The sequence below is a fragment of the Eretmochelys imbricata genome, chromosome 1, assembly GCF_965152235.1.
Source record: "Eretmochelys imbricata isolate rEreImb1 chromosome 1, rEreImb1.hap1, whole genome shotgun sequence".
Taxonomy (NCBI): domain Eukaryota; kingdom Metazoa; phylum Chordata; order Testudines; family Cheloniidae; genus Eretmochelys; species Eretmochelys imbricata.
The window spans coordinates 64,266,071-64,291,344 of NC_135572.1; the positions used below are offsets into that span (position 1 = coordinate 64,266,071).

The 25,274-nt window shown below is 39.4% G+C and overlaps 1 protein-coding gene across 2 annotated transcripts in view; it reads left to right on the top strand.

Annotated features, from left to right (window-relative positions):
- VWA8 (von Willebrand factor A domain containing 8) overlaps positions 1–25,274 on the top strand; it is a 289,992-nt gene that overhangs the window by 151,894 nt on the left and 112,824 nt on the right. For both annotated transcript variants that reach the window (XM_077811982.1, XM_077811992.1), the window contains exons 22-25: positions 13,689–13,764; positions 17,782–17,917; positions 20,349–20,468; positions 22,524–22,729. In XM_077811982.1, coding sequence (XP_077668108.1) covers positions 13,689–13,764; positions 17,782–17,917; positions 20,349–20,468; positions 22,524–22,729 — 538 coding nt within the window. The remainder of the gene's footprint in view (positions 1–13,688; positions 13,765–17,781; positions 17,918–20,348; positions 20,469–22,523; positions 22,730–25,274) is intronic.

Sequence of the window (25,274 nt, forward strand, 5' to 3'; positions counted from 1 at the left end):
GTGTAGAATCCTGGCTAAATTGTTATTTGGATAATTACATTCTGCCTATAGTTTCAATTGCGTATTTTATTTTTTTACTTGCTGTCCTAAACTGTTTTTTAGTGTTGTTTGGTGCTGGTTAATGGTTGTCACATTTCTCTCTAGAAGAGATTATATTTAAATTATGGGTGAACTGATTCTTATATAGAGATTAAAAATCCATTGGTAAAGTTAATATGGAACTTTGAGATCCCTCTAGATGAAAGGAACTATATAAATGTAAATTCATAGTCAAGTATTTTAAGATTTTTTTAAAATTATAAACTGTTGGTAGTAGTATTGTTCTTTTAATAGTCTTCGTCCGTCTTATCACTTTTGACATTGCTAACTTTTGTTTTCTGTTATATTAGTCATTTAAAAAATTGCCATCACATGAAGAGAAATGAAAAATTGTGTATTAAAAACAGTTGAAGCCAAAGTTAGTAGAATGAATGACTCTAAAAGTGAAGTTTTATTTAAACGGGGGATCGGGTGTGTGTGTGTGTGTGTGTGTGTGTGTGTGTGTGTGTGTGTGTGTGTGTGTGTGTGTGTGTGTGTGTGTGTGTGTGTGTGTGTGTGTGTGTGTGTGTGTGTGTGTGTGTAAAAGCCTTCATCGGTTTGAAGAAAAATGGATGTGACAGCACTTATTTCAAAATTACTAAAGCCTCTCAGGGCAAAGATTCTGCAATGGAAAAACAATTTAAGCTTTTCAAAAGACTCAAGGAAAAACATGTGCATTGTTAGACTATAAAACCCTTCTTAGCACTGATGAGAGTAACGTATAAATGTAAAAATGTAAGCTCCCAGCGGCTACACAAAAACAACGTAAGAAGGTACCATCAAGTTTAGTTGGCTGGCTCCCTTGATGTAATAAAATGGAAAAGCGTCATTTTTGCTTCTCTTCTTCTATTACATTAGAAGCTAATTATATATGGAGAAAGGCTTTTGCTGGAGTGCAAATATCTTCTGTCTATTATTTTAACATTTAGTTCTGCATCTCTCAGTTTTAAATGTATTTCCATCTGTGACACAGATTCTTTCTGAAGAAGAGCTCTGTGTAAGCTCAAAAGCTTGTCTCTCACCAGCAGAAGTGGTCCAGGAAAAGAAAAAGAAAAAAAAAAACCTACTTCAGCCACCTTGTCATCTCACTGGTTCTTCCTTTCTGTTAAGATGCCACCTTTTTTTTTTTTTTGTCTAGAGATATAATCGTTATCCTTACATTACCATTATAAATTCTTCCCTTTGTGTGTAGAATTCTGACTCAAGCTCTTTCTTGGATGGAAGAAAGTTCAGTTTCTTGTCAAGGGTGTACAACTTGAGCTGTAGTTAATCAAATTTAAGAGGAGGTAAAAAGTTTCAGCAGCTAGGGACTGTGGAATTCACCTCAGTTTCAGAGTGCACAATCCAAGAATGGGGTCCTAGGCAGTAACTAGGACCTTGCAGAAGACATCCAGGACCAGTTGATAGAACAAGTTAAGAGGGGTCAATATTTTGCACTGGAGCTTGATGCATCCTCAGACATAGCTAACATGGTTCAGCTTCTGTGTTATGTGCGATTTGGCAAAGCAGGTACAGAAATTGCAGTACTTTTATTTTGCAGAGAAAGCAACACAAACAACTAGTGAGGAACTATTCAAGATCCTTCATAAATTCATAATGGCTGAAGGTCTTAATTAGGCAGGGGCCTGAGCACTGTTGGGGCAGCAACCCTGTTTGGAAAGAATGGTGGAACTGCAACTCGAACAAAGAAAGCAGCACCAGCAGCAATTTGGATACATGGTATGCTTCATCGTCCAAGCTTTAGCACAGAATATGTTGCAATCTGAAATACACAAAGCCCTCTACATTGCTATTAAAATAGTTTGTTATAAAATTCTGGGCAGCAAACACACATTGTTTTAGTATGCTGTGCAGAGATTGGCTCTGACCACACTCAGCTTCTGTTTCACAGTGAACTCAGTGAAGGTGATTGTCATGTGGGAAAGTGTTACAACATGTCTTTGAATTGCATGACAAACTCAGAATTTTCTCCTTGAGAAAACAGACCTTGCAGATTACATGTGTAATGTAGACTTCTTGACTGTGTAAGCTTACCAGGTGGACATATTTGGCAAACTGAATGCACTGTACCTAACACTTCAAGGTAGGAATACAAAGATACTAGATAACGAAAGAGAAAATTTGGGGATTAATGATGATAAAGGCTATGTGTTTGTCACGGAGGTCTCAGAAGTCATGGATTCCTGAGCCAATCGCACCAGCTGCTGCTGGGGCAGTCTCTTGCCCCTCTGACCCCCCAGCAGCAGGCGTTTGGGGGGAGGGCCTCAGGGCTGGGGATTGGGTTGTGGGCAGTGCTTACCGGGGTAGGGAGGGCCTCCCCGGAAGGGCAATAGGAACTCCTCTCCCCTAGCTCCTAGCCAATGGGAGCTGCAGAACGGGGGCTTTGGGCAGAGCAGAGGCAGCATGGAGGAGCTAGGAGGTCGCACAGCTAGGAGCTGGAGGTCACTGCTTCCCAGGACGCAGGTAGGGAAACTGTCCCAGCCCTGCCAACCTGCCCCCTCCTCCCCGAGCACCCATGGCGCCCCCCCGGGCCATGCTTCCCCCAATGGCGCGCACCCACACCCTCCCCCCCCAAGTTTTAGTCATGGGTATATAGTAAAAGTCATGGACAGGTCACAGGCTGTGAATTTTTGTTTACTGTATCCTGTCCATGACTTCTAAAAATACCCATGACTAAAATGTAGCCTTCCTGATGTTGATTTGTCTTTAGAAAGCGCTATTGATGTTTCCAGTGTTATCAGACTTTTAAAAAGAATAGAGTGAAAGTGATCAAAACGCTATTAAAAACCAAATATTAGCTCATTTGTCTGCTTTGTATTCCCATTTTGATGCTTATTTTCCTGGCGTTGAACATGAATCTATAGATACTGGTCAGATTCAAAACCTGTTTGTGGTAACAGTTTACTCCATTGCAATTTTAAGTATCTCAGCTCAAGAAGATCTCTTAGAATTGTCAAGTGATCACATGCAGAAGGTTAAGTTTTCAAATCTAACAAACCAGGAATTCTGGATTTCTGTTAAAGAAGGGTACGAAGAATTCGGTGATGTAGCTATGAAAGTGTGCTTCCATATGCTTTCAGTTACAGATGCAACCAAATTGAGCAACTATGCAATTTGAAACAGGCCCTTTCTTCTCACTAAAATCTTTGGCTGTGTCTGACCATGACAAAATAACCATATTTCCAAAGTATAGTTTTAAAAACCCAGATTAGATCAGATGATATAAGTAAACAAACTCTATGTAGTTGAATATAGTTGCAAACCATAGAAACCCTGGTATTCCTCTTTTATCTACTGTCTTGAACTCTTGAATATAGTATCCTGAGTCAGCAAAAAAAGGGAATGAGAGGTATATGGTTTGGGGAGACACCACGTTTTAAAATATCTGTAGGCTTGAAAGGATTAGATTTGTCAGTAAGTGTCTGTAAACATTGATTTCACCATACATACCCTACTTCTTGAAAAAATGTCTTTTGATAATAATCAAAATTTACAGGTAGGAACAGTAAGAAAAATGCTGCTTGAGAACCTGAGTGTGTGTCTGGCTCTGTCTTGAGAGAACTCTCCCCAAAAATATCTCCCTGGAAAACTGAAATGAGTCAGTGCCCAGAAAGAGAGAGAGAGGGCCTGAAAAGCCAAGCTACTCCATGCTGTTGTCTTTAGTTTGGGACATAGTTGTTCTCTGAAAGGCTGTCTTTGAGAATATAGACTACTGTACATTTTCTTGTAACTAGAAGTTGCAGAATCTCTCTCTCCTTTTAATTGAATATAAATATAAAGCAGGTTTAGTCAGGGTGCTCCTTTAATTAACCATATTAAGACTTCAATTCATTCTTTGCTGTCTTCGAACTGAAATTTCAAAAAACTTCTTTCCCCTTTCCCCGCACTGTTTGTGTGCGCTAAGGTGCATAGTGGCTTTGCTGGTAGATGATTTGACATAGTATATTTGTATATTTATCACTGGTAACAAAATACCAATATTAGTTGGATATAGCAATGTTAGGTATTTGGAAGACTTTCTTACTATTATTTAAAATGACTTTAACTGATTTGTTGCTGGACTTCCCTATTTTTGTAGGGGGGGTTTTTTGGCTGAGAATCTGCACTACTACTTCTGCACCTCCTTGTCATAGCTAATATGTTTGTTTTAGTGATTGATGATTAAAGGGATATTAATTCCTGTTTTGAAAAGCTATACAATGTGTCTTGTGCCTTTTCCACTTCACTGATAAACTGCTGAAGTATGCCAATTTTAAAAAGAAGAGACCGACTTGACACACGTGCTGTCCTTTTCAAAATAAACATGATTATTTTGAGATCTTTAACAATCAAATGAATGGGGGGGAAATGAGCTTTTGGTGTCCCTACAAGCAACACTTAGTATAAATTGTGTGTTAATCTTTTGATGTTAATTTTCTTTCCCCTCTTTACAGATCACCTAATCATTATAAATCCAATTATCTCTGTTCCCAGTTGGGATCATTTAAAATTACCCTTTAAGCTTTGACTTCAGATTTTTAAAAATTTTAAATTAAAAAGTTGATTTAAGGAAGAAGAGCTTGCGTGGTCCAAGACAGCTTATATAGTATAATTAAGATATAGCTGTTCTGGCAAGCTGATGTTTGATGGACATCTTTCTCTCAGGGTAGTTAGAATCTAAGACAGCAGGGAACAATTTAAATGGCAAAATATATCTGCATGTTTACTTGAGTTTGGCAGGTCTGTCCATTTTACAAGTACTGTTGGTGAGAGAAACAAGCTTCCATGCCACAAAGAGCAACTCTGTGTGGCTTGAAAGCTTGTCTCTCTCACCAATAGAAGTTGGCCCAATAAAATATACTACCTCACCTATCTTCTCTCTTCTTCTCCTGGGACCCACATGGCTACAACTACATTGAATTTTACAGGTAATCAATCACAGAAAAATCATTTTTGTACTAATGTCCCTGAGAATTTCTTAAATTGTTCTTTTATAGAACTTAGGTTTTAAGTTCAGTTATATACATTCATAGACAATTATGCCAAAGCGAAGAAGAAATATTAAGTGACAATATTATACCTGATGTACCAGTTGAAAGTGTCATAGTTGCTGTAATCTATGCAGACATATAAAGAATAAATATCTGTTCTTTGTCATGAATTTGAGTAGTAGAAATGCATGTCTAAACTATTATTATATTTGTTCATGCATCACTGAACAAAATAGCCTAAAACTGTGCTTTATTCTTTGAACAACTTATGCGATGGGAAATAAATATTAACAATAGTACCTTTGTGATATAAATTTCTCTTCATTAAAGAGCATTGAAGCAGTGACTATCATGTGACTGTTATTTCCATTTTTGTGTATGTTTTCAGTCATTGTAATGTTACAGTGTAAGACTTGCAAGCATTCGTCCAAGCTTGTGTTTTCTATTCCCATCACTAGCCTTTCATAAACTGTCAGTCTGACTGGTACTGAAATTGGCAGATTCCAGCTGCTAGAGAGCTTATTTACCTTGTTAGAAACTGAATTTGGCTTGAATTTGCTGATGTTTGGTAGTCATGGAGAAATACAATTAGAATAGAAAGGCAGAGATTTTCACTTTCCTCTCAAGTTGATCTAAATGTTTCCAGCTGTTCACTGAGTGAAACATGTTCTTAAACACAATGTGGGAGTTGTAGAAGGACATCTCCCTCACTGAGGAGCTAGCAATTAGGGTGAGATGATTTCATTATAGTTTAATAAAAAATTGGGGGGAAGGATATATAATTTCCCCATTTGAAGATGGCACATTGATTGGAAAGGTTAATTTGACATATAGTTTCTGTGGGCTTGGTTCTGCCACCTTCCTCATGCTGAGTTGTACCTTTTATAGCACAAGTAATAGTTCTGCTGATGTCAAACAAGTAAAATGTGTTGCTGAAATAGTGATAATAGCCTGGCTGAGGAATCTTAGGTATATAATTATAAGTGCACACAGAGAATGTGTTTAAGGTTACAGGCTCCAGAGCATCAACTTCCCAGAGAGGACAGCAATTGGGACACTAAACACAAGAATGGAGTAGCTTAGCCCTCAGCAATTAGACAACTCAAAACAGTCCCTGAACTATCTTAGTCACCCCAGAATGACTTATTTGTGTTCAGCTGAAATAAAACGGTGAGACTATTATTAATCATGAAAGCAGACCAAAGTTCACTGGAAGGAACATACATTCTGCCTCAATAAATAGTTGAATCAGGTCCTCTGCTTTCTCCCCTTTCACTACTAGGAAATGTGATTTGAAAGCTAAAAAAGGAAGAAGCAGTGGTCAGTCTCATCACCTCCAGCTGGGGAGGAGGCAGCTGTCCATCTTCCTGGCAGGCTGGATCTTGAATCACATGGCCCGTTCCTGTATCTAAATTCAGTCTACCTGAGCCTAATAATTTGGCAGTTGAGCAGTAGATGCTAAACAATATGGGATAATTTTCCAAAGGGATTCACCTAACATTCCACCCTCTCAGCCTACACAAGGATTTGGACAAAATTCTCCTGCTGTTTTCAAGATAGAAAGATTAACCTTAGTGAAACTGAATGTTTGTTCTGGATTCCTTGCAACATGCCCTAGACATCTCACTCTCCCATCTCAGTTAAACAGTGTCATATGCTTATTTTTCTGTTAGCTGAATGTAAGCCAATTATAAAAGGGAACAGAGCTTGTTCAAACACTTCCTTGGTAATGTCCTAGGTGGAAAATACATCAGCCAATACAGAAGAAATCTGTAAAGCTGTCACCTGGACACCATCAATGCTTCTATAAAGCATTACTAGCTCGACGTTCATTCCTCTGGGGAAACATCATTCAGCAAGAAGGTGCTCAGAATACTCTAATAATACCAATTCTAGGGAAGAGAGAATGTTATTCTTTTGTCCTACTTCCCTCTCTCTTTCCCTCCTCCTCCTGAACTAATTTTTCCTTACTGTTAGTTACATCCCATATGTCTCAGAATGGGGAAGAGGTCAGGATCCAGAATGAAATATTTGTTACTCAGTGATATGCCGTCTAGGACTGATCTCTCCGCATAGTCTTGCCCACTCAAGTCTTTTACGTGGCTCCTCCAGGTTCCATTCCTATAGTTGAATAAGCAATTACTGTTAAATATTAATCTATTAATAAGGAGTTAGGATTTCCAAATAGCTTTAGAAATATTCATCTGGAGCGAGAGTGGAAGGAATGTGGCCAAGCCACAGACCTAATGAACAAATCTGTACTACCTCCAGTATTTGCAGTAAGAAAGGATCAACCCAGTAGTCTTGCACTGGGGGAAGAAGTTAGTTCCAGAAAGTAAAATGTCAGGTAACAAATTTTCCACTTATTTTCAAATAAGTTGCATAGAGGACTTAATTTCTTGGGGAAATTGGCAATGGGATATGGATACTTTCATTCTCTAGTTGACTAATTTGAATTATGATCCAGGTTGGTAATGATGACCAGTATGGTTGGTGGCCTGTGTGAAATAGGTAGTAATTTTGTTCCAGTCCCTTGGTGGCCTGTTTGAGATAAGTAGTGATTTTGATCCAGTCCCTTAGTGAAGAAGTGACTGCATTTAAAAAAGGCAACATTGCATTTAGCACTAATTGGCGCCCTGGTTAGTCTCAGTGCTTAAATTGCCAGCAGGATTGAATGGGCATGGTAATTGCATTAATTAAGGTAATTAAATATACCCTAGCAAGAATGTCTTTTCTCCAAAATAGATTATTTTTGTAAGACTTACATAGTTTTAAAGAAAATGGTCAGTCAGCAGAGGGATTACCTCTTCTCTTCTACCACCAGTACTTGATCAAACAATCTGTTCAATAAGTACTTCTGCTAATGGGATTTTCCGAGGTCTCACAGCTACTCCATTGCACACTAGGAATCAAAATCAGATGGTATCTAATTCAGACAAGTTAGTGTTGAACAAATGAGTAAACCCCAGAAAAAAATAAATCTGGGCTAAACAAAGCACCAGCAGCAATGCACAGCTACCAGAAGGAAAACCTGCCTTGGCAAAACAAATATAATCATGGGATGGAGTAAGAAAAAAAATGCCAACAAGAGTTTTGGAAACACCGTCGTGAACCCAGCAGCATCATGATCGAGAAGAGCTGATTAGTTTTTTCTTTTTGTAGAGACAAAAATAAGCCAGTAGGAAATGACACTACATCATTTCGGTGTCTGCTTTTAATAGGACAGAACTAATTGTCTCAGTTAAACAGGATGACAATTTATTGGACCATTTTTCTCACCTGCTCCAACATTCCCACTTCTTGCTTCTTGTGGAGCGTGATGAGACTGCAAGGCTCTGTTGCTCAGGTCTCTTATAGAGCCTGGCTAATGCTGAGAGATTCTAATTAGTAAATATCAACTAGGAAAACTGAGAGTTTAGGTCATTTGATGTGGGGAGTGAAATTCTGCAACCTGGTGACAGGAATGCCAGTTATTCATGGTTTTAGCTTTAAAAAAACTACAGACAGCAATGTTGAGAAGTCTCAAATATAGCACACAGGAGAACCTCAGAGTTACGAATACCTTGGGAATGGAGGTTATTTATAACTCTGAACTAAACATTATAGTTCTTTCAAAAGTTTACAACTGAACATTGACTTAATACAGCTTTGAAACTTTACTATGCAGAAGAAAAATGCTCCTTTTTTTTTTTTTTTAGTAGTTTATATTTACCACAGTACTGTACCTTTTGTTGTTGTTGTTGTTGTTTTGGTTTTTTTGTTTGGTTTTGTTTTTTGGTCTCTGCTGCTGCCTGATTGTGTATTTCTGGTTCCAAATGAGGTGTATGGTAGACTGGTGAGTTTGTAACTCTGGTGTTTGTAACTAAGGTTCAACTGTAGTCACTTAATGTGTACGTCTCTACCTTAATGTAGTTCAGTACAAGATGGCGATTTTCTGAAAGACTTGAGTCAGTTTTGTATATGTTTTCTGTCATGTAATCCACATTAAATTTATTGAAGAAAAGTGGAAATTATTGAAGCCTAACAGCGTATTTTATGTTTATGAAAGACTGACAGGTTGTTAATATCTACTGCACCTGGTATGCCAAGAAAATATTGGATTTTGGCATACTGGATTTGGTTATACTGATCTGCAGGACAGGAGGGAAATCACTGGAATTAATTCTGGGCTATGCCAGACATTTAGCTTTCCTGATTATCTGCAAGTCCCCCCAGTACTTTTTAAAAATATTGTGAAAAGGGAAGGAATGGAGAATAGCCAGGGAATTGAGAAGAGATTTGGAAATTGCTTTGTGGCTATCCTGGAAACTTTGTAATACTATGCAAACTATCTTTCTTTGGATTTACTTGTTTTATCAAGAGATATTGTGATATTGTACACATGCTATAACTCCTGCATGCCAGTAGGAACAATTCAACAATTATTTTAGAATAATAGAATCATAGAAGGAAGGAAGCTCAAGAGGTCATCTAGTCCAGTCCCCTACACTCATGGCAGGATTAAGTATTATCCTGGACAGGTGTTGTCCAACCTGCTCTTAAAAATCCCCAATGATTGAGATTCCACAACCTCCATAGGCAATTTATTCCAGTGCTTAACCACCCTGACAGTTTGGAATTTTTTCCTAATGTACAACCTAAACTGCTCTTGCTGCAGTTTAAGCCCATTGCTTCTTGTCGTAACCTCAGAGATTAAGAAGAACGATTTTTCTCCCTCCTCCTTTATGTACTTGAAAACTGTTATTGTGTCCCCTCTCAGTCTTCTCTTCTCCAGACTAAACAAACCCAGTTTTTTCAGTCTTCCCTCAAAGGTCATGTTTTCTAGACCTTTAATCATTTTTGTTGCTCTTCTCTGGACTTTCTCCAATTTGTCGACATCTTTCCTGAAATGTGATGCCCAGAACTGGACACAATACTCCAGTTGAGACCTAATCAGCGCAGAGTAGAGCGGAAGAATTACTTCTTGTGTCTTGCTTACAATACTCCTGCTAATACATCCCAGAATGATGTTTGCTTTTTTCTGCAACAGTGTTACATTGATGACTCATATTTAGCTTGTGATCCACTATGACCCCAAGTTCCCTTTCCATAGTACTCCTTCCTAGGCAGTCATTTCCCATTTTGTATGTGTGCATCTGATTATTCCTTCCTAAGTGGAGTATTTTGCATTTGTCCTTATTAAATTTCATCCTGTTTACTTCAGGCCATTTCTCCAGTTTGTCCAGATCATTTTGAATTTTAATCCTATCCTCCAAAGCACTTGCAATCCCTCCCAGCTTGGTATCGTCCGCAAACTTTATAAGTGTACTCTCTATGCCATTATCTAAATCATTGATGAAGCTATTGAATGGAACCGGACCCAGAACCGATCCCTGCAGGACCCCACTTGTTATGCCCTTCCAGCATGACTGTGTTTACTCTCTGGGAATGATTTTCCAACCAGTTATGCACCCACCTTATAGTAGCTCCATCTAAGTTGTATTTCTCTAGTTTGTTTATGAGAAGGTCATGCCAGACAGTATCAAAAGCCTTGCTAAAGTCAAGATATACCACATCTACCACTTCGCCCACATCTACAAGGCTTGTTTCCTTGTCAGAAAGCGCTCAGGTTGGTTTGACATGATTTGTTCTTGACAAATCCATGCTGACTGTTATTTATCACCTTATTATCTTCTAGGTGTTTGCAAATTGATTGCTTAATTATTTGCTCCATTATCTTTCTGGGTACAGAAGTTAAGCTGACTGGTCTGTAATTCCCCGAAGGGAATTCCTTATTTCCCTTTTTATAGATGGGCACTATATTTGCCGTTTTCCGGTGTTCTGGAGTGTCTCCCGTCTTCCATGACTTTTCAAAGATAATTGCTAATGGCTCAGATATCTTCTCAGTCAGCTCCTTGAGTATTCTAGGATGCATATCATCAGGCCCTGGTGATTTGAAGACATCTAACTTGTCTTAAGTTATTTTTGACTTGTTCTTTCCCTATTTTAGACTCTGATCCTACCTCATTTTCGCTGGCATTCACTATGTTAGATGTCAAATCGCCACCAACCTTCTTGGTGAAAATTGAAACAAAGAAGTCATTAAGCACCTCTGCCATTTCCACATTTTCTGTTATTGTCTTTCCCCTCTTGTTGAGTAACGGGCCTACTCTGTTCTTGGTCTTGCTCTTGCTTCTAATGTATTTGTAGAATGTTTTCTACATTTTGCAGGCTCCCTGATGATTGAAACATTTCTGCCTTCTGTCACCTGATTCTGTTTCCTCCCACTGCTTTCAGTGTTGATTTCCCCCAAAGATATCCTTGTCAGTTAGAGCTCGTCTTCACTAGAAAATTAAGTTGTTATGAGGAGTTGTGTTAATTAGCATGCATAAAGCATGATTTTAGCACTCTGTGTAGATGGGGACCATTTTTTAACATCATGTCAGATGATGTTGGAGCCATATGATTAACTACAACCAGCTGACACACTGTTCTTACTTACACTGATTGCACTTATTGGTCTCTTGTTTTTCCTCTCTTCCAGTTCTGCCCATGCCCTCTTATGCCCATTCATAATACCACTGTATATCTCCCCACCTCTTTTGTCTCTGCAGTGGTTCCCTCTCCTTTTTTATGAAGGTCACACTTGTAGTCTTCAAAGCCTTCTGTAACCGCCTCGCCTGTGCCTTGTGTTTTCTCCAGGCTTTCGTCCTGATTTCTCCATTTGTCTCCTGTTCCTGTGGTGCTTCCATATTTGTGCCTTTGTTGTGTCCCCTTTTATGCTTTGAACAGTCCTGTTAGTATATGATAAGTATCTTCCCTTTTATCCTTCAACCAATTCATGAAAACTCATTTATTCCAGATTTGATTGACCACTGGATGTGTGTGTTCTAGTCTTTGATTGGCATGGTTTACATGTCATAAAATTCTTGTACCCTTAAAGCTCTCTGGGTTTGGACTAAAGATTATAACTTCAATGGATTTATGCCAAAATACAGCATCTGAGAATTTGGCCTATATCATAAGTAATCGGTGATCAAAGAATAAAAGGTTTCCATAACATTTCCTTGATTGAAGTTGTTGCTGCATCTAGTATTGATTTCTCTGTGCAAGACAGAAATGGGTTAAGGTAGTAGGAAAGTGGTGTTTCATGTTACGTTTGTCTGTAAAAAATACCCCGCTGCAAAGATTTAATTAGGAGTTTGTGTTTTTATTATGATCTTGCTTGGGGTTTTTTGTTTGTTTTGTTATTAGCAGAGACCTTAGGGCAGATCAATCATGACCTTTGTTAAACAAGGCAGTAGTTGTTGGGGATAGAAATGCTACTGACAGCAAATAAAGGAGATTTGGATGTTAACTACTTCCAGTTTTCAGCTAAAATTGGATGCTTTCCATTTTACAGTTTACTACAAACAATGCTATATTTGATTTCCTGTGTCTGTGAAGCCTATCTGAGTTCTTACTGGTTTTTACAAATGTGTTACAAAATCTGAAGATATATCTAAGGTCGAAGTTTTGAGTGATCAATAACCTTAGGATAAGCAAACAATTCTGGTTCAGTAGATGGCTATGAAGGTGAGTGTGATTTTTGTTAAATCAGATCTCATAATAAGGTTTGTGGTTTAAACAGATAAAGAGATATTGTTTGACCTTTCTGAACTGCAACCTGTTCTTCATTTGCTGCACTCTTAGGTTTCATTGAAGTCGATTGTACTAACTGAAATTAAGGGTATACTCTCCCCCACATTTTCATCAGACTGTTTTAAAAAAAACCTCCCTAAATGTATGTTATTTTGGAAAGAAAAGAACACCATGCCATTAAAAACCAAAAAACAACAACTAACTTTAGCACTTTATGATACAATGATGTATCAAGTTCTAGTAAATAGTTATTCCATCTGGTGCAGTTCAGGTAGTAAAAATTTTAAAATGAACTATTTTCTGGTCAGAACTATTTTTTTCTAATCTCACTTTCTCTTGGAGATAGTAGTATGGAGCAGGGCAATTAAAATATTAACTGGACTTCACTTTGACACTGCTAAGCAGTTTGCTTTATCTGAGGGGATTTCTTTGACATTTGGAAATGTTTTTCATGAAAATTATAGTTTAAAACACGCATGCTTTACCCACAACTAGTGGTAGCACGTTGCACTTCCATATGGGAAGAGGTGGGGTTCAGTGTTTAGATTTCTCACTTCCCAGGTTCAAAGGGGCAAGGAATTGCTATGAAAACCTTGAGTGAGGAAGAGAAATTGCTGAACAGTAACTTCTCTGACAAATTAGGGATCATGGTGATGGGCTCTCTAATCATTCTCAGTCCACTTCTTCTTATGGGTCTTAGAAAGTGGAGTGGAAAAGTCAGGCTCTCTGGGCGCCCAGGCACCTATCACTTTGGTACCTCATAAAGTTAAAAAAATAAAATTACACTTCGTACATGACATCACTATCTTACTCAACCCTGTACATTGGTTCCATGAGTTTCTGCACTCTGGTGCATAATGGTTTGTGGGCTTTTTATTAATATTTGCTTTCCCTGTTACAGGAGAGAAAATTCTGCAGTATTGCTTCCAAATAGGGCTTTTAATATTTTTTTTTCCTTTTAGTTTGACGAAAAATCAGTTTTATTTTGTTTCCAATTGCATTTTTTTTTTTAAATCTCAGGGATACCACTGTACAGAGCCTTACTCTGCAGCCTTCCGTTACAGATGGCCATATTACATATGAAGACTCACCACTGGTCAGTACTTAAATTATATTTGTAGATTTGAAAATCTATTTTCATTTATAAAACAATGCTAAAAAATATATTGGAAGCTCCACAAAGACCAAGGAATTCTGGGCTAAGTTATAAAATTCTTATCCCTGTGGTCTGGGTACTGTAACTTTCATGAGAATATTATAATTCAGCAACAGAATCAAATATGGCAAGACATTATTGGCAGTATAGGACAATTATTGTTCATTTCACATACATTTTCTGTGCCACAAGCTAATCAGTGTAGTATTTTGGGGTCTTGGTGTATCTGACATGCAAAAGGAGCATATTATTTATTTCACTTTGGAATTACTTGATGCCCCTCAAATGCTGATGCACTGAAATTTTCCCATGTCTCCCTTCCAGCTTCTAAACACACAGCCTACATACCCAGTGACTCAACCTCTTGACACCGGTGCCCCACTCCCTAAACTCTTTACTGCCTTCTGCTCCATCCTCCCACACAATCAGGACCCAGACTCCAATCAGCAGAATCTATTCCTGACCAACCTCTTCCTCTCCCTCCCAGCTGCAGCACCCCGTTCCGCCTGGTTCTGCTTTAACAGAACCACTCTTGTTTGTCACGTCAGCTTCACCTCATTCTCACCCCAGATCAGTGGCATCTCTTCATCCTCTTCTAGCATTCCCTCCTCATTTCAGTATCACCTGCTGCCCTTCCTCCATACGCACCAATACGCTGCATGTTGGCAAGGCCTTTTCCATGTGTGCACAGGCAATCACCATTCGTGCACAGGCACATGGTGTGCACGTATGCAAGAGAATCTTTTTCTGCATGTCATGCCATTCACGGAGTTCAGGTTCTGCTATGATAGATGAGGCCTTCTCTCCCAGCAGCATTTGCCCATGCATCCACTCCATTAGCTAGACAGAATCCAGAGGTAGTCTTCAATACTACATATGTTAAGATTTTTTTTTTTACATGGGAGCCTGTAGTTAGACTTCCAAATCCATATTCAGACACCAAGATCAGTAGTTTGATTTTTCAAAATGCTGAACGCTCAACAGTTTCCATTGACTTTCTGTTGGAAGAACACTGGGAGTTAGTGAGAGTTGCTGAGAGTTCAGCTCTTGAAAATCATGCCACTGATTTAGGTGCCTGAACATGGATTTAGGAGTCTACCTTTAGGCATCCAGTTTTTAAAATCTTGGCTGTAATTAAGGCTATGTTTTAGTCAAGGTATTTTTAGTAAAAGTCTTGCACAGGTCACGGGCAGTAAACAAAAATTCACAGCCCGTGACCTGTCCACGACTTGCACTATATACCCCTGACTAAATCAGGTGCTCTGGGGCAGAGGGCAGCCCTGGGGCGCCACGGGTGCTTGGGGAGAGGGGGTGGCCCAGGACCCCCACTGGTGCTGGGGGGTGGCAGTGCTGGCAGGCTCTCTACCTGGCTCCGCACAGCTCCCCAGAAGCAGTGACATGTCTCTTGGCTCCTAGGCAGAGGCGTGGCCAGGGGGGCTGTGCACACTGCCCCAAGCATGGGCTCTGCAGCCACCATTGGCTAGGAATTGTGGTCAATGGGAGCTGCGGGGGTGGTGCTTATGGGTGGAGACAGCGCGCGGAGCCGCCTGGCCATGCCTCTGCCTAAGAGTCACGGGAGGGACATGTTGATGCTTCCAGGGAGGTCCATGAGGTAAGTGCCGCCCGGGGCCTGCACCCCGACCCCCCTCCCATGCTCCAGCCCCCTGCCCCAGTCCTGAGCCCCGTCCCACACCCAAACTTCTGCTGCTGGGGAGCGGGGGAGTTGCGGTGGCCCGAGACTGCCCCAGCAGTGGCCAATGTGGCTTCCCTAGGGGTTGCTCAAGCTGCTCAGGCGGCCCCTGGGCCAGCCGCACTGGCCACTGCAGAAGTCACGGAGGTTCCAGAAAGTCACTGCCGTGACCTCCATTACAGATTTGCAGCCTTAGCTGTAATATATAATTTACCTGTTTTCAATTAGAAATACAAAGGAAAACAGAGCTAGGGTTCATACATTAAAATGTGTTTTATTTCAATTCATTGTGTTTGTGTGTATATATATATATATATATATATAGCTACATATGTGTGATTGCGGCAGAGAGTCCTGTGGCACCTTATAGACTAACAGACGTACTGGACCATAAGCTTTCATGGGTGAATACCCACTTCTTCAGATGCATGTAGTGGAAATTTCCAGAGGCAGGTATAAATATGCAAGCAAGAATCAGGCTAGGAATAACGAGGTTAGTTCAATCAGCTAGGGTGAGGCCCTCCTCTAGCAATTGAGATGTGAGCTCCTCCCTTGGTGTTCACACCTCAACTGCTAGAAGAGGGTCTCACCCTACCTGATTGAGCTAACCTCGTTATCACTAGCCTGATTCTTGCTTCCATATTTATACCTGCCTCTGGAAATTTCCACTACATGCATCTGAAGAAGTGGGTAGTCACACAGAAAAGCTTATGCTCCAATACGTCTGTTAGTTTATAAGGTGCCACAGGACTCTTTGCCGCTTTCACAGGTCTGGGCTAACACAGCTACCCCTCTGATATGCATGATTGCTTATGCATATTTAAACAGAAGTAAATCTGCTATTATCAATTCTCTGTAAACTATACAGGATTGGGGCTTATTAAAGGAGTATTGTAATACTTTTCTCGGAGGTTTGCTTCTGTGCTGATGACTGGTTCGGCTCGATAATGATCTAAAGCAGTGCAGACTGATGCACATTCATTTTCATCATCTGAGTCAGATGCCACCAACAGAAGGCTCAGTTTCTTTTTTGGTGGTTCAGGGTCTGTAGTTTCTGCATCGCCGTGTTGCTCTTTTAAGACTTCTGTCAGCATGTTCCACATCTCATCCCTCTCAGATTTTGGATGGCACTTCAGGTTCTTAAACCTTGAATGCTGTATCTATCCTTAGAAATCTCACATTGGTACCTTCTTTGCGTTTTGTCAAATCTGCAGCAAAAGTGTTCTTAAATCGAACAACATATGCTGGGTCGTCATCTGAGACTGCCGTAACGCCAAATATATGGCAGAATGTGGGTAAAACAGCAGGAAACATACAGTTCTCCCCCAAAGAGTTTAGTCACAAATTTAATTAATGTATTATTTTTTAACGCGCGTCATCAGCATGGAAACATGTCCTCTGGAATAGTGGCCAAAGCATGAAGGGGCATACGAATGTTTAGCATATCTGGCATGTAAATATCCTGCAGTGCTGGCTACAAAAGTACCATGCAAATGCCTGTTCTCACTTTCAGGTGACACTGTAAATAAGAAAGTGGGCAGCATTATCACCTGTAAATGTAAACAAACTTGTTTCTCTGAGTGATTGGCTGAACAAGAAGTAGGACTGAATAGACTTATAGGCTCTAAAGTTTTACATTGTTTTGTTTTGAATGCAGTTATGTAGCAAAAAAAATCTACATTTGTAAGTTACACTTTCATGATAAAGAGATTGCACTACTGTACTTGTATGAGGTGAATTGAAAAATACTGTTTCTTTTATTTACCTTTTTTACAGTGCAAGTGTTTGTAATAAAAATAATACTATGAAGTGAGCACTGTACACTTTGTATTTTGTGTTGTAACTGAAATCAATATATTTGAAAATGTAGAAAAACATCCAGAAATATTTATAATACATTTCAATTGGTATTCTATTATTGTTTAACAGTGCGATTAAAACTGCAATTAATCATGGTTAATTTTTTTAATAGTGATTAATTTTTTTGAATTAATCGCATGAGTTAACTGGGATTAATTAACTGCCCTACTGAAAACACACATTTTTGGTATTAACAGGACCCATTTCTTTCATCAGTTTTTCAAGCAACAATATATTAATGCTTTAACGTTATATTAGTAATCACTTACTGTCTCTTTGTTTTTCTATATTAACTTATAGAGGGAAAATACAAACTGTTACTACAAGAAACTGAGAAATCAATATTGCAATATATGTGTGTGTGTGTGTGTATATATATATGACAGTTCATTTCTTCTGTCTTCTAGGTGAAATCAGTCAAGTTGGGGCATATTCTGGTTATCGATGAGGCAGACAAAGCACCTACAAATGTTACCTGTATTTTAAAAACTCTTGTGGAAAGTGGAGAAATGGTTCTGTCGGATGGAAGGCGCCTTGTTGCCAGTAAGTTGCTTTTATAATCTACGGTGAAACATAGTATGTTGCCATATTACAGCAATTGCATTTATTAAGCCATAGCTACAAAAGAAAAAATGTCGAAAAAATGTTTGCTGTGCAAATGTTAGCAATTGGAGTTTTAAGTGTGGTACTTCTTTGTAGAGAGACTCCGTAAACATGCCCGTGAGACACCATGTTAGTGTTTCAGTAGTTATTGTCATGGAAAAGTTTTCCGAACTGGCAACCCTCTCGGGTGCGGATTCAAAAATCAAGTTGAGCTCTGTCTTCATCACTTCCAGTAATAAGGATGCATTTGACCAAATTGTGCTCTTGGTTACATCTATGCAGTCTTATTGCTCAGAACATATTCTGGTCTGCCAAATCCATATCTTAGGTTTTGGGTCCCAGGTTGAATTTTTTCAGGGCTGGCAGTTAGCAAAAATCTTTGTGTGTTTTTTTTGTTGCTGTTTTACTTGTACGATGAGAAAATTTCATCATTAGAATTTCATCAAGTGGAAGTCATTGGGGGGAAAAAACTGAAACACATTGGAATTTTTACAGTTACTTTTCAGAGTAGAGCTGTATTTGAAGTGCATCTTCACTGTTTGTCAATACAATGCTATATGAAAAGGAGTACTTGTGGCACCTTAGAGACTAACCAATTTATTTGAGCGTAAGCTTTCATGAGCTACGGCTCACTTCATCGGATGCATACTGTGGAAACTGCAGAAGACATTATATACACAGAGACCATGAAACAATACCTCCTCCCACCCCACTCTCCTGCTGGTAATAGCTTATCTAAAGTGATCACTCTCCTTACAATGTGTATGAAAATCAAGGTGGGCCATTTCCAGCAAAAATCCAGGTTTTCTCACCCCCCCCCCCCCCCCCCAAAACACACACACACAAACTCACTCTCCTGCTGGTAATAGCTTATCCAAAGTGACCACTGTCCCTACAATGTGCATGATAATCAAGGTGGGCCATTTCCAGCACAAATCCAGGTTTTCTCACCCCCCCCACCCCCATACACACACAAACTCACTCTCCTGCTGGTAATAGCTCATCCAAAGTGACCACTCTCCCTACAATGTGCATGACAATCAAGGTGATTGCCAGCAGGAGAGTGAGTTTGTGTGTGTGTGTTTTTTTTTGGCCGGGGGGGGGGGGTGAGAAAACCTGGATTTGTGCTGGAAATGGCCCACCTTGATTACCATGCACATTGTAGGGACAGTGGTCACTTTGGATAAGCTATTACCAGCAGGAGAGTGAGTTTGTGTGTGTGGTTTTTGGAAGGGGCGGGGGGGTGAGAAAACCTGGTTTTGTGCTGGAAATGGCCCACCTTGATTATCATGCACATTGTAGGGACAGTGGTCACTTTGGATAAGCTATTACCAGCAGGAGAGTGAGTTTGTGTGTGTGGTTTTTGGAAGGGGCGGGGGGAGTGAGAGAACCTGGATTTGTGCTGGAAATGGCCCACCTTGATTTTCATACACATTGTGAGGAGAGTGGTCACTTTAGATAAGCTATTACCAGCAGGAGAGTGGGGTGGGAGGAGGTATTGTTTCATGGTCTCTGTGTATATAATGTCTTCTGCAGTTTCCACAGTATGCATCCGATGAAGTGAGCTGTAGCTCACGAAAGCTTATGCGCAAATAAATTGGTTAGTCTCTAACGTGTCACAAGTCCTCCTTTTCTTTTTGCGAATACAGACTAACACGGCTGTTACTCTGAAACAATGCTATATGTGTGATGAAAATAGAGGTGGTGTTTTTCTTTTAAACAGATTAGGAGCACAGATTTAAGTGTGAATGAAGTAATTATTCAGTATTCATGTGATACAATACTAGAATTATACTGGGTGACCACAAATCTCTAGGGTGTCATTTAAAAGAAATAGTTCTGGTTGTTTAAATTAATATCCTGGTTGTGTAATTGTGAGAGGATTCCCTGTGGTACCAATGAAGATATGCTTGCAGGGAGCAGGTGGAGAAGCCTAGCCTGAGCCAGTTTGCACGTTCTCTGCACACGTGGCTCTGGCTTCTCACAGCTTCCTGGGGGTCTTCAAGTTTGTGCACAGGGTTTTCTGTAGGAGGGCAAGCTCCAGATCTCTTCTTCCTGCCTCACACAGGGCAATATGTAGAAATCTCCACAAGGGGGTTCTCATGGATATATCTCATGGTACCAGCCTTCTCCCACAAGTTTTACTGAAGGCACAAGTTGCTCTGGTCCTGAGATATTCAATGCATCATTGAGCTTGGAACAAATTATTCCTCTAGGTTTATGAAACAAAATAATTATAGTAAGTGCCTAGAGCTCTCATAGTGGAGCAACATGCTAATAAAGCCTTTGGGTTTTTTGGAAGATGTACAGATTTCTATTGTTTGTTTCATAAATGGCAAAACTAAAACATTTTTAACAATCTGTTTTCCAGATCCTGCTAATGTAGATGGGAGAGAAAATGTAATAGTAATTCATCCTGATTTTAGAATGGTAGTTCTAGCAAATAGACCCGGATTTCCTTTTTTGGGTAATGATTTTTTTGGCACACTAGGTAAGTGATTTGTATTAAATGGGAGCATTGTAAATCAGGTATATTCAATGGTCTTGGGTGTGGGAGAACATTAGCTTTCTTTCTTTTACTTGATCTCATGGTGAAAGGAAGAGTGGGGTGGTTGGGGTGGGGAGAGGACCCCTAAATCTATTACTTCCGGGTCCAAGGCATTGTTTTCCATTGCCTTAGACATGACCCTGTTTGGGATGTACATCTGTTCAGCAAGAAAGTTAGTTCCACATATTTTCCTGTGGGCAAGGGCAATCCAAGACCCTTCCAGGAAAGTGGTACTCAAGAGCAAATGTTTTACAGCCCTGTGTCCGTGTTGTAGACCTGTTCCCAGTGAAATTCACCCAGCAACACTGGACCAGGATGTCTTTACTATTCCATAGAACTTTCCCATGGTTAAATATGTCCTCTTCTTCTGCTCACATGGAAACTCATAAAGAAAACTGCTTTTAGTCATAATTGTCCCGGGCTTAGTTCTACCTTTTGATGCTATTTCCAGGGTTCGAAACCCCTCTGCTTTCATGTCAAGATCATCTTCAGCAGGGCCCAGTAGTGACCCTACATCCCTATGCCCTAAGCTTTAGTTTTGCGTCAGAGCACTCCTGAAAGAGCTGATCTTTCTCCACTATTCATTTAGCTCCCTGATGCCTTGAGTGTGTTATAAAAGTGATCCTCCTCAGCTTTTGTGAACTTCTGTTCAAGCATCCTGGAAGACTGTATCCTTTCCCCAGCCCATGAAGGATCGACAGTTTTATTTTCCAAATATAAGCAAAAAGAACAAAACAGTTCCTGAGCACACCATGGGCTACAACTTCCTGGGGACATTCCCCTTTGTCTTTCAGTCTCTCCTGCTTGAAGGCCTATGGCAGGATTCTCCTGTACTCCTTTAACAGAGCACCTTCCAAAGCTGCTTTCTTGGAGGCTCTTTTTCCCTCCAGTAGGTTCCCACTGCCTGTGCCTGCTCGTGCTCCATGAGCAATCCCCCTTCCATACTGAGAGCCTGGCTCATTATAGCTCGGGGGTGCCTCACTCTCATCATTGGTCCAACTGGGCATATCTGTTCTAGCACAAGGGAGCTGAGCTTCCTTCATTTCCAGGGGCCAGCCACCCTGTGGCACTTCTTCATTCAGTCAATTTCTGCTGCTGCTTCTTGAAGTTGGTTTCTGGCTGTTGATCTCCTTAGCCAGGATAGGGGTAAAGCTCTCCATACTTTCCCACAACTGTCCATATTGGTTCTTCATAGTAACAAGTTGGTCCTTTACACGTGTCCTAGTTTTTGCCAAACATTTTGCGCCCTTTTCACCTAGGCAAGTTACACTTCCCTTCTGATTTTCCCAATTCTGAACCAGGAATGGAAAACACCTTGTCTCTTTGACTTCAGAAGCACATTCAAAGTGAAGTTAGAATGATTAAAAGCAGGAAAATAAATCCCTTTTTCTTTGTTCTCTTCAAGAGTTGAAGGAAAGGCTTCCAGATGTCCTGTTATGCAATGGCCAAATGGACCAGGTTTGTTTTCCATAGGCCTTCAGAAATTATCTGTGTACTGAAATTTACTGTCCGCTCCACCTCCTTGACTGAGGAGAGGTGGTAGTGGACAAATTTTGAAAAGCAACCTCCTGTGGTCTAAACAGGCATTTGTGGAGAGAGCACTTATCTGCAGAGTGCTTAAAGCAGGACTTCATGAAGAAGTTCTCATTTCCAGGGAATTATAGTGACAGTTCAGAGGTTCCTGTTGCATCTCTTTTTTTTTTTTTTTTGCCAACTTTGCCTTCAGGCATTTCTAATTCAGCTTTCAGTCTCTTTATTCAGGAAGAGTGAGTTAAGAATTTTGTATTTTCAAAGGTAACTAGTGATTTTTGGATGCCTCGTTTTTGTGTGACCAGCATGGGAGGACTTCAGGTGGCCTGATTTTTCAGTGGGTGGGTGCTCAGTACTTTCTGAAGGCTTTCAGGGTTTTTCAACTATACAAGGTGGATATTATCTATTATTATTACACTCCCTTTGTATTAAAGCTTAAATGAACCCTATATATATTTTTTATTTTAGGGGATATTTTTAGCTGCCATGCAGTTGATAATCCCAAACCACAGTCGGAACTGGCTATGCTTAGACAGTATGGACCGGATGTTCCTGAGTCAATCCTTCAGAAACTGGTGGCTGCTTTTGGAGAACTGAGGAGCTTGGCTGACCAAGGAATTATTAACTATCCTTATTCAACCAGAGAAGTTGTAAATATAGTAAAACATTTACAGGTACAATATGCATTATCTTGAATTCAAAAGAATGCAATAAATTAAATGAACAGTAATGCAATATACTCTTTGAAAAACCTTCAAGTACTGTAGATAAAGATTTTTTTTAAAATAAGTAATAAATCAAATTTGTGGATGGAAGGATTTATCCAACAACTGCATTTAGAAAGGGTAACAATATCTAGATGCTCATTTAGCACAATGATAGGGTTCTATATGTATGTTGGTAGTTAGATCTTTGTGAACATTTATTTGTAAGTGTGTACAATGCATACAATACATTTTTATCTTTCATTATGTTCTTTGTGTGTGTGAGAGAAAGTGAACCTGTTATGCATTGTTCATATTGGTTTTTCTGATAGAATTCCCTGAGCTTTAATAAGAATAACATAACTTAATAATTTACACTTTTGCCTACTGTTTCATTTTTGATTTACATTGCCTTTATGGGAAATTGGACACTGTTGCTTAAGAATAATAGATCAAAAATCATATTATGTTGTCAAAATTGTACATGCATATGGACTTGGCAAACAGTTGCTCATGTACCTTGATTGCCTCACACAGTCAAAATGCAATATCCTGAATTCTGATTCAATAATAAAGTTAAAAGGTTTAAGTTAGGTTCTGCTAATAGAAGAATAGCTATATAACTTGAAACGTATTTGCTGCTTATTTGAATATGGAATGTTTGTATTTTCTACTATTTATAATCCGTGATGTAGGTATTTTAATTATTATAGTGCTGTTTCTTAGATTTAAGATTTTACTGTGTTAAATTTATTTTCCTAGAAATATTGTTGTAATAATTATTTTAATATAATGTCTCTTATTATAAGTTCTTTGGCAAAAGTACCATTTCTACCTGTATGTTCATACAGCACAATGGGGCTGCATGGTGAGGGGGGGAGGGTGTCAAATTTGTGTGTGTGACACTAAGATATTATGACTCAGAAATAGTATAGTTTTTTTTACAATGATACTTATACCTAGTAATTCTAGATTTCTGGAGCAGGGACTTTGTCATTCTGCAGTTTTAGTTGTTCTTTAGACAATATTTCTTGAATGCTGATGAGGCCTTTGGGTGCTACCATAATATAAATACAGCATAACAACACTGATAATTTGAATGTTTATGAAGTAATACCTATCCTGTGCTGAATGAGCTACAGGTCTGAAAGCTGAGGTGTTATTGACCAGGTCATAGTGATTTATCAGATTACTAGAAACAAGTATCATGTGTTATTAGTAATATTAATATATTAAAACAAATAATCAAATTTTAAATGAAAGAGAAAAAATGGGCTGCCAAACTGCTGAAAGGCAGATTTGTTTCAAAGAAAAACAACCCTTTTGGTTCTTCCTTCTTAATGCCACACCCCCAAATAATCTGTAATTAGAATATATGTTTTAATGGCAGGCCTCACCAAATGACAGCGTTACACTGCTTTATGAGTTATTTTTCATAGTGCGCAAGAAGTGTACAATATTTGAAGAAACACGGCTTTGTTAGTTTTCCTGATGCAGATTGTTTGGGGAAAGCTGTGGCAAACAGTTGGTTGGTTCTCTTCCTCAATTTCCCTCACTGGAGTCAATTATTAGTGCAGAGTTACTTTCTGGGAACAGAGTATTGGTGTGTGGGGCTGAGATTTCAGAAAGAGGGGTTTCCCTGTGTGCCTTTTGTGCCCACTTCTGTTGAATAACTAATGTATGTAGTGTAAATAAACAAGTTGCACTAAGTAAATATGCAGATTGCATCACTGAGTTCTCCTTCAATGCAAAACCTATCTCCAAGGCCCTGACATTGGCTACTGCTTAGCAGAGGGGCGACAGTTTACAGTAAATTGTATTTCAAAACTGGCAAGTAAAGGAGGTGGGATTGACCTAATGTAAACAATTAGTGTAACTAAAAATATAATAGTTATTCTGGAGAAAGGACCTTGCCGGACTTCAGGGAGGGAAGGGAGAGGAGGAAAGGAAGGAGGGAAATGAGTCAATGAACAGTGCTGGCCTGTAGGAAGGAAAGAGGTAATTTAGTCATATGGTTAAACAATTTCCTTTACAGCAGTTCCACAGCCTCACTTTCTTTGTACTCGTGGTTGTTTTCTTTCATGTAATTTTGGAACTTTTCTGCTTCTACAGAAAGGGGTTAGAAACTAAGGCAATATCTTTGTTTTTGGCAGAAAACCTGAAAATTTTAAGTGTATGAATCAGAAGTAATAGTACAGTGATTATGTAAATCTCTGCATTCTGACTGTCAGCCAATCAAAGTACAGTGATATGCATACTCTATGATTATGGAGACATAACCTTATGGAGATTATGAAGATAAATCACTCACAACCAGTCATAATGCAGGGATTGCAGAACTGAGGAAAACTGTTAAACTGTGTTCCAATAACAGTTCAGCATCTCTGTGCTCATGCTGAGAAAACTATTTCAGTAAAATGTTTTAGATTGAATAATAGAATACAGTGTTAACAGGTTGCTACTGTGCTTGCTATTTCTTCAAAAAAGTAGTTTTAGCAAAGTATTTGGTAAGATG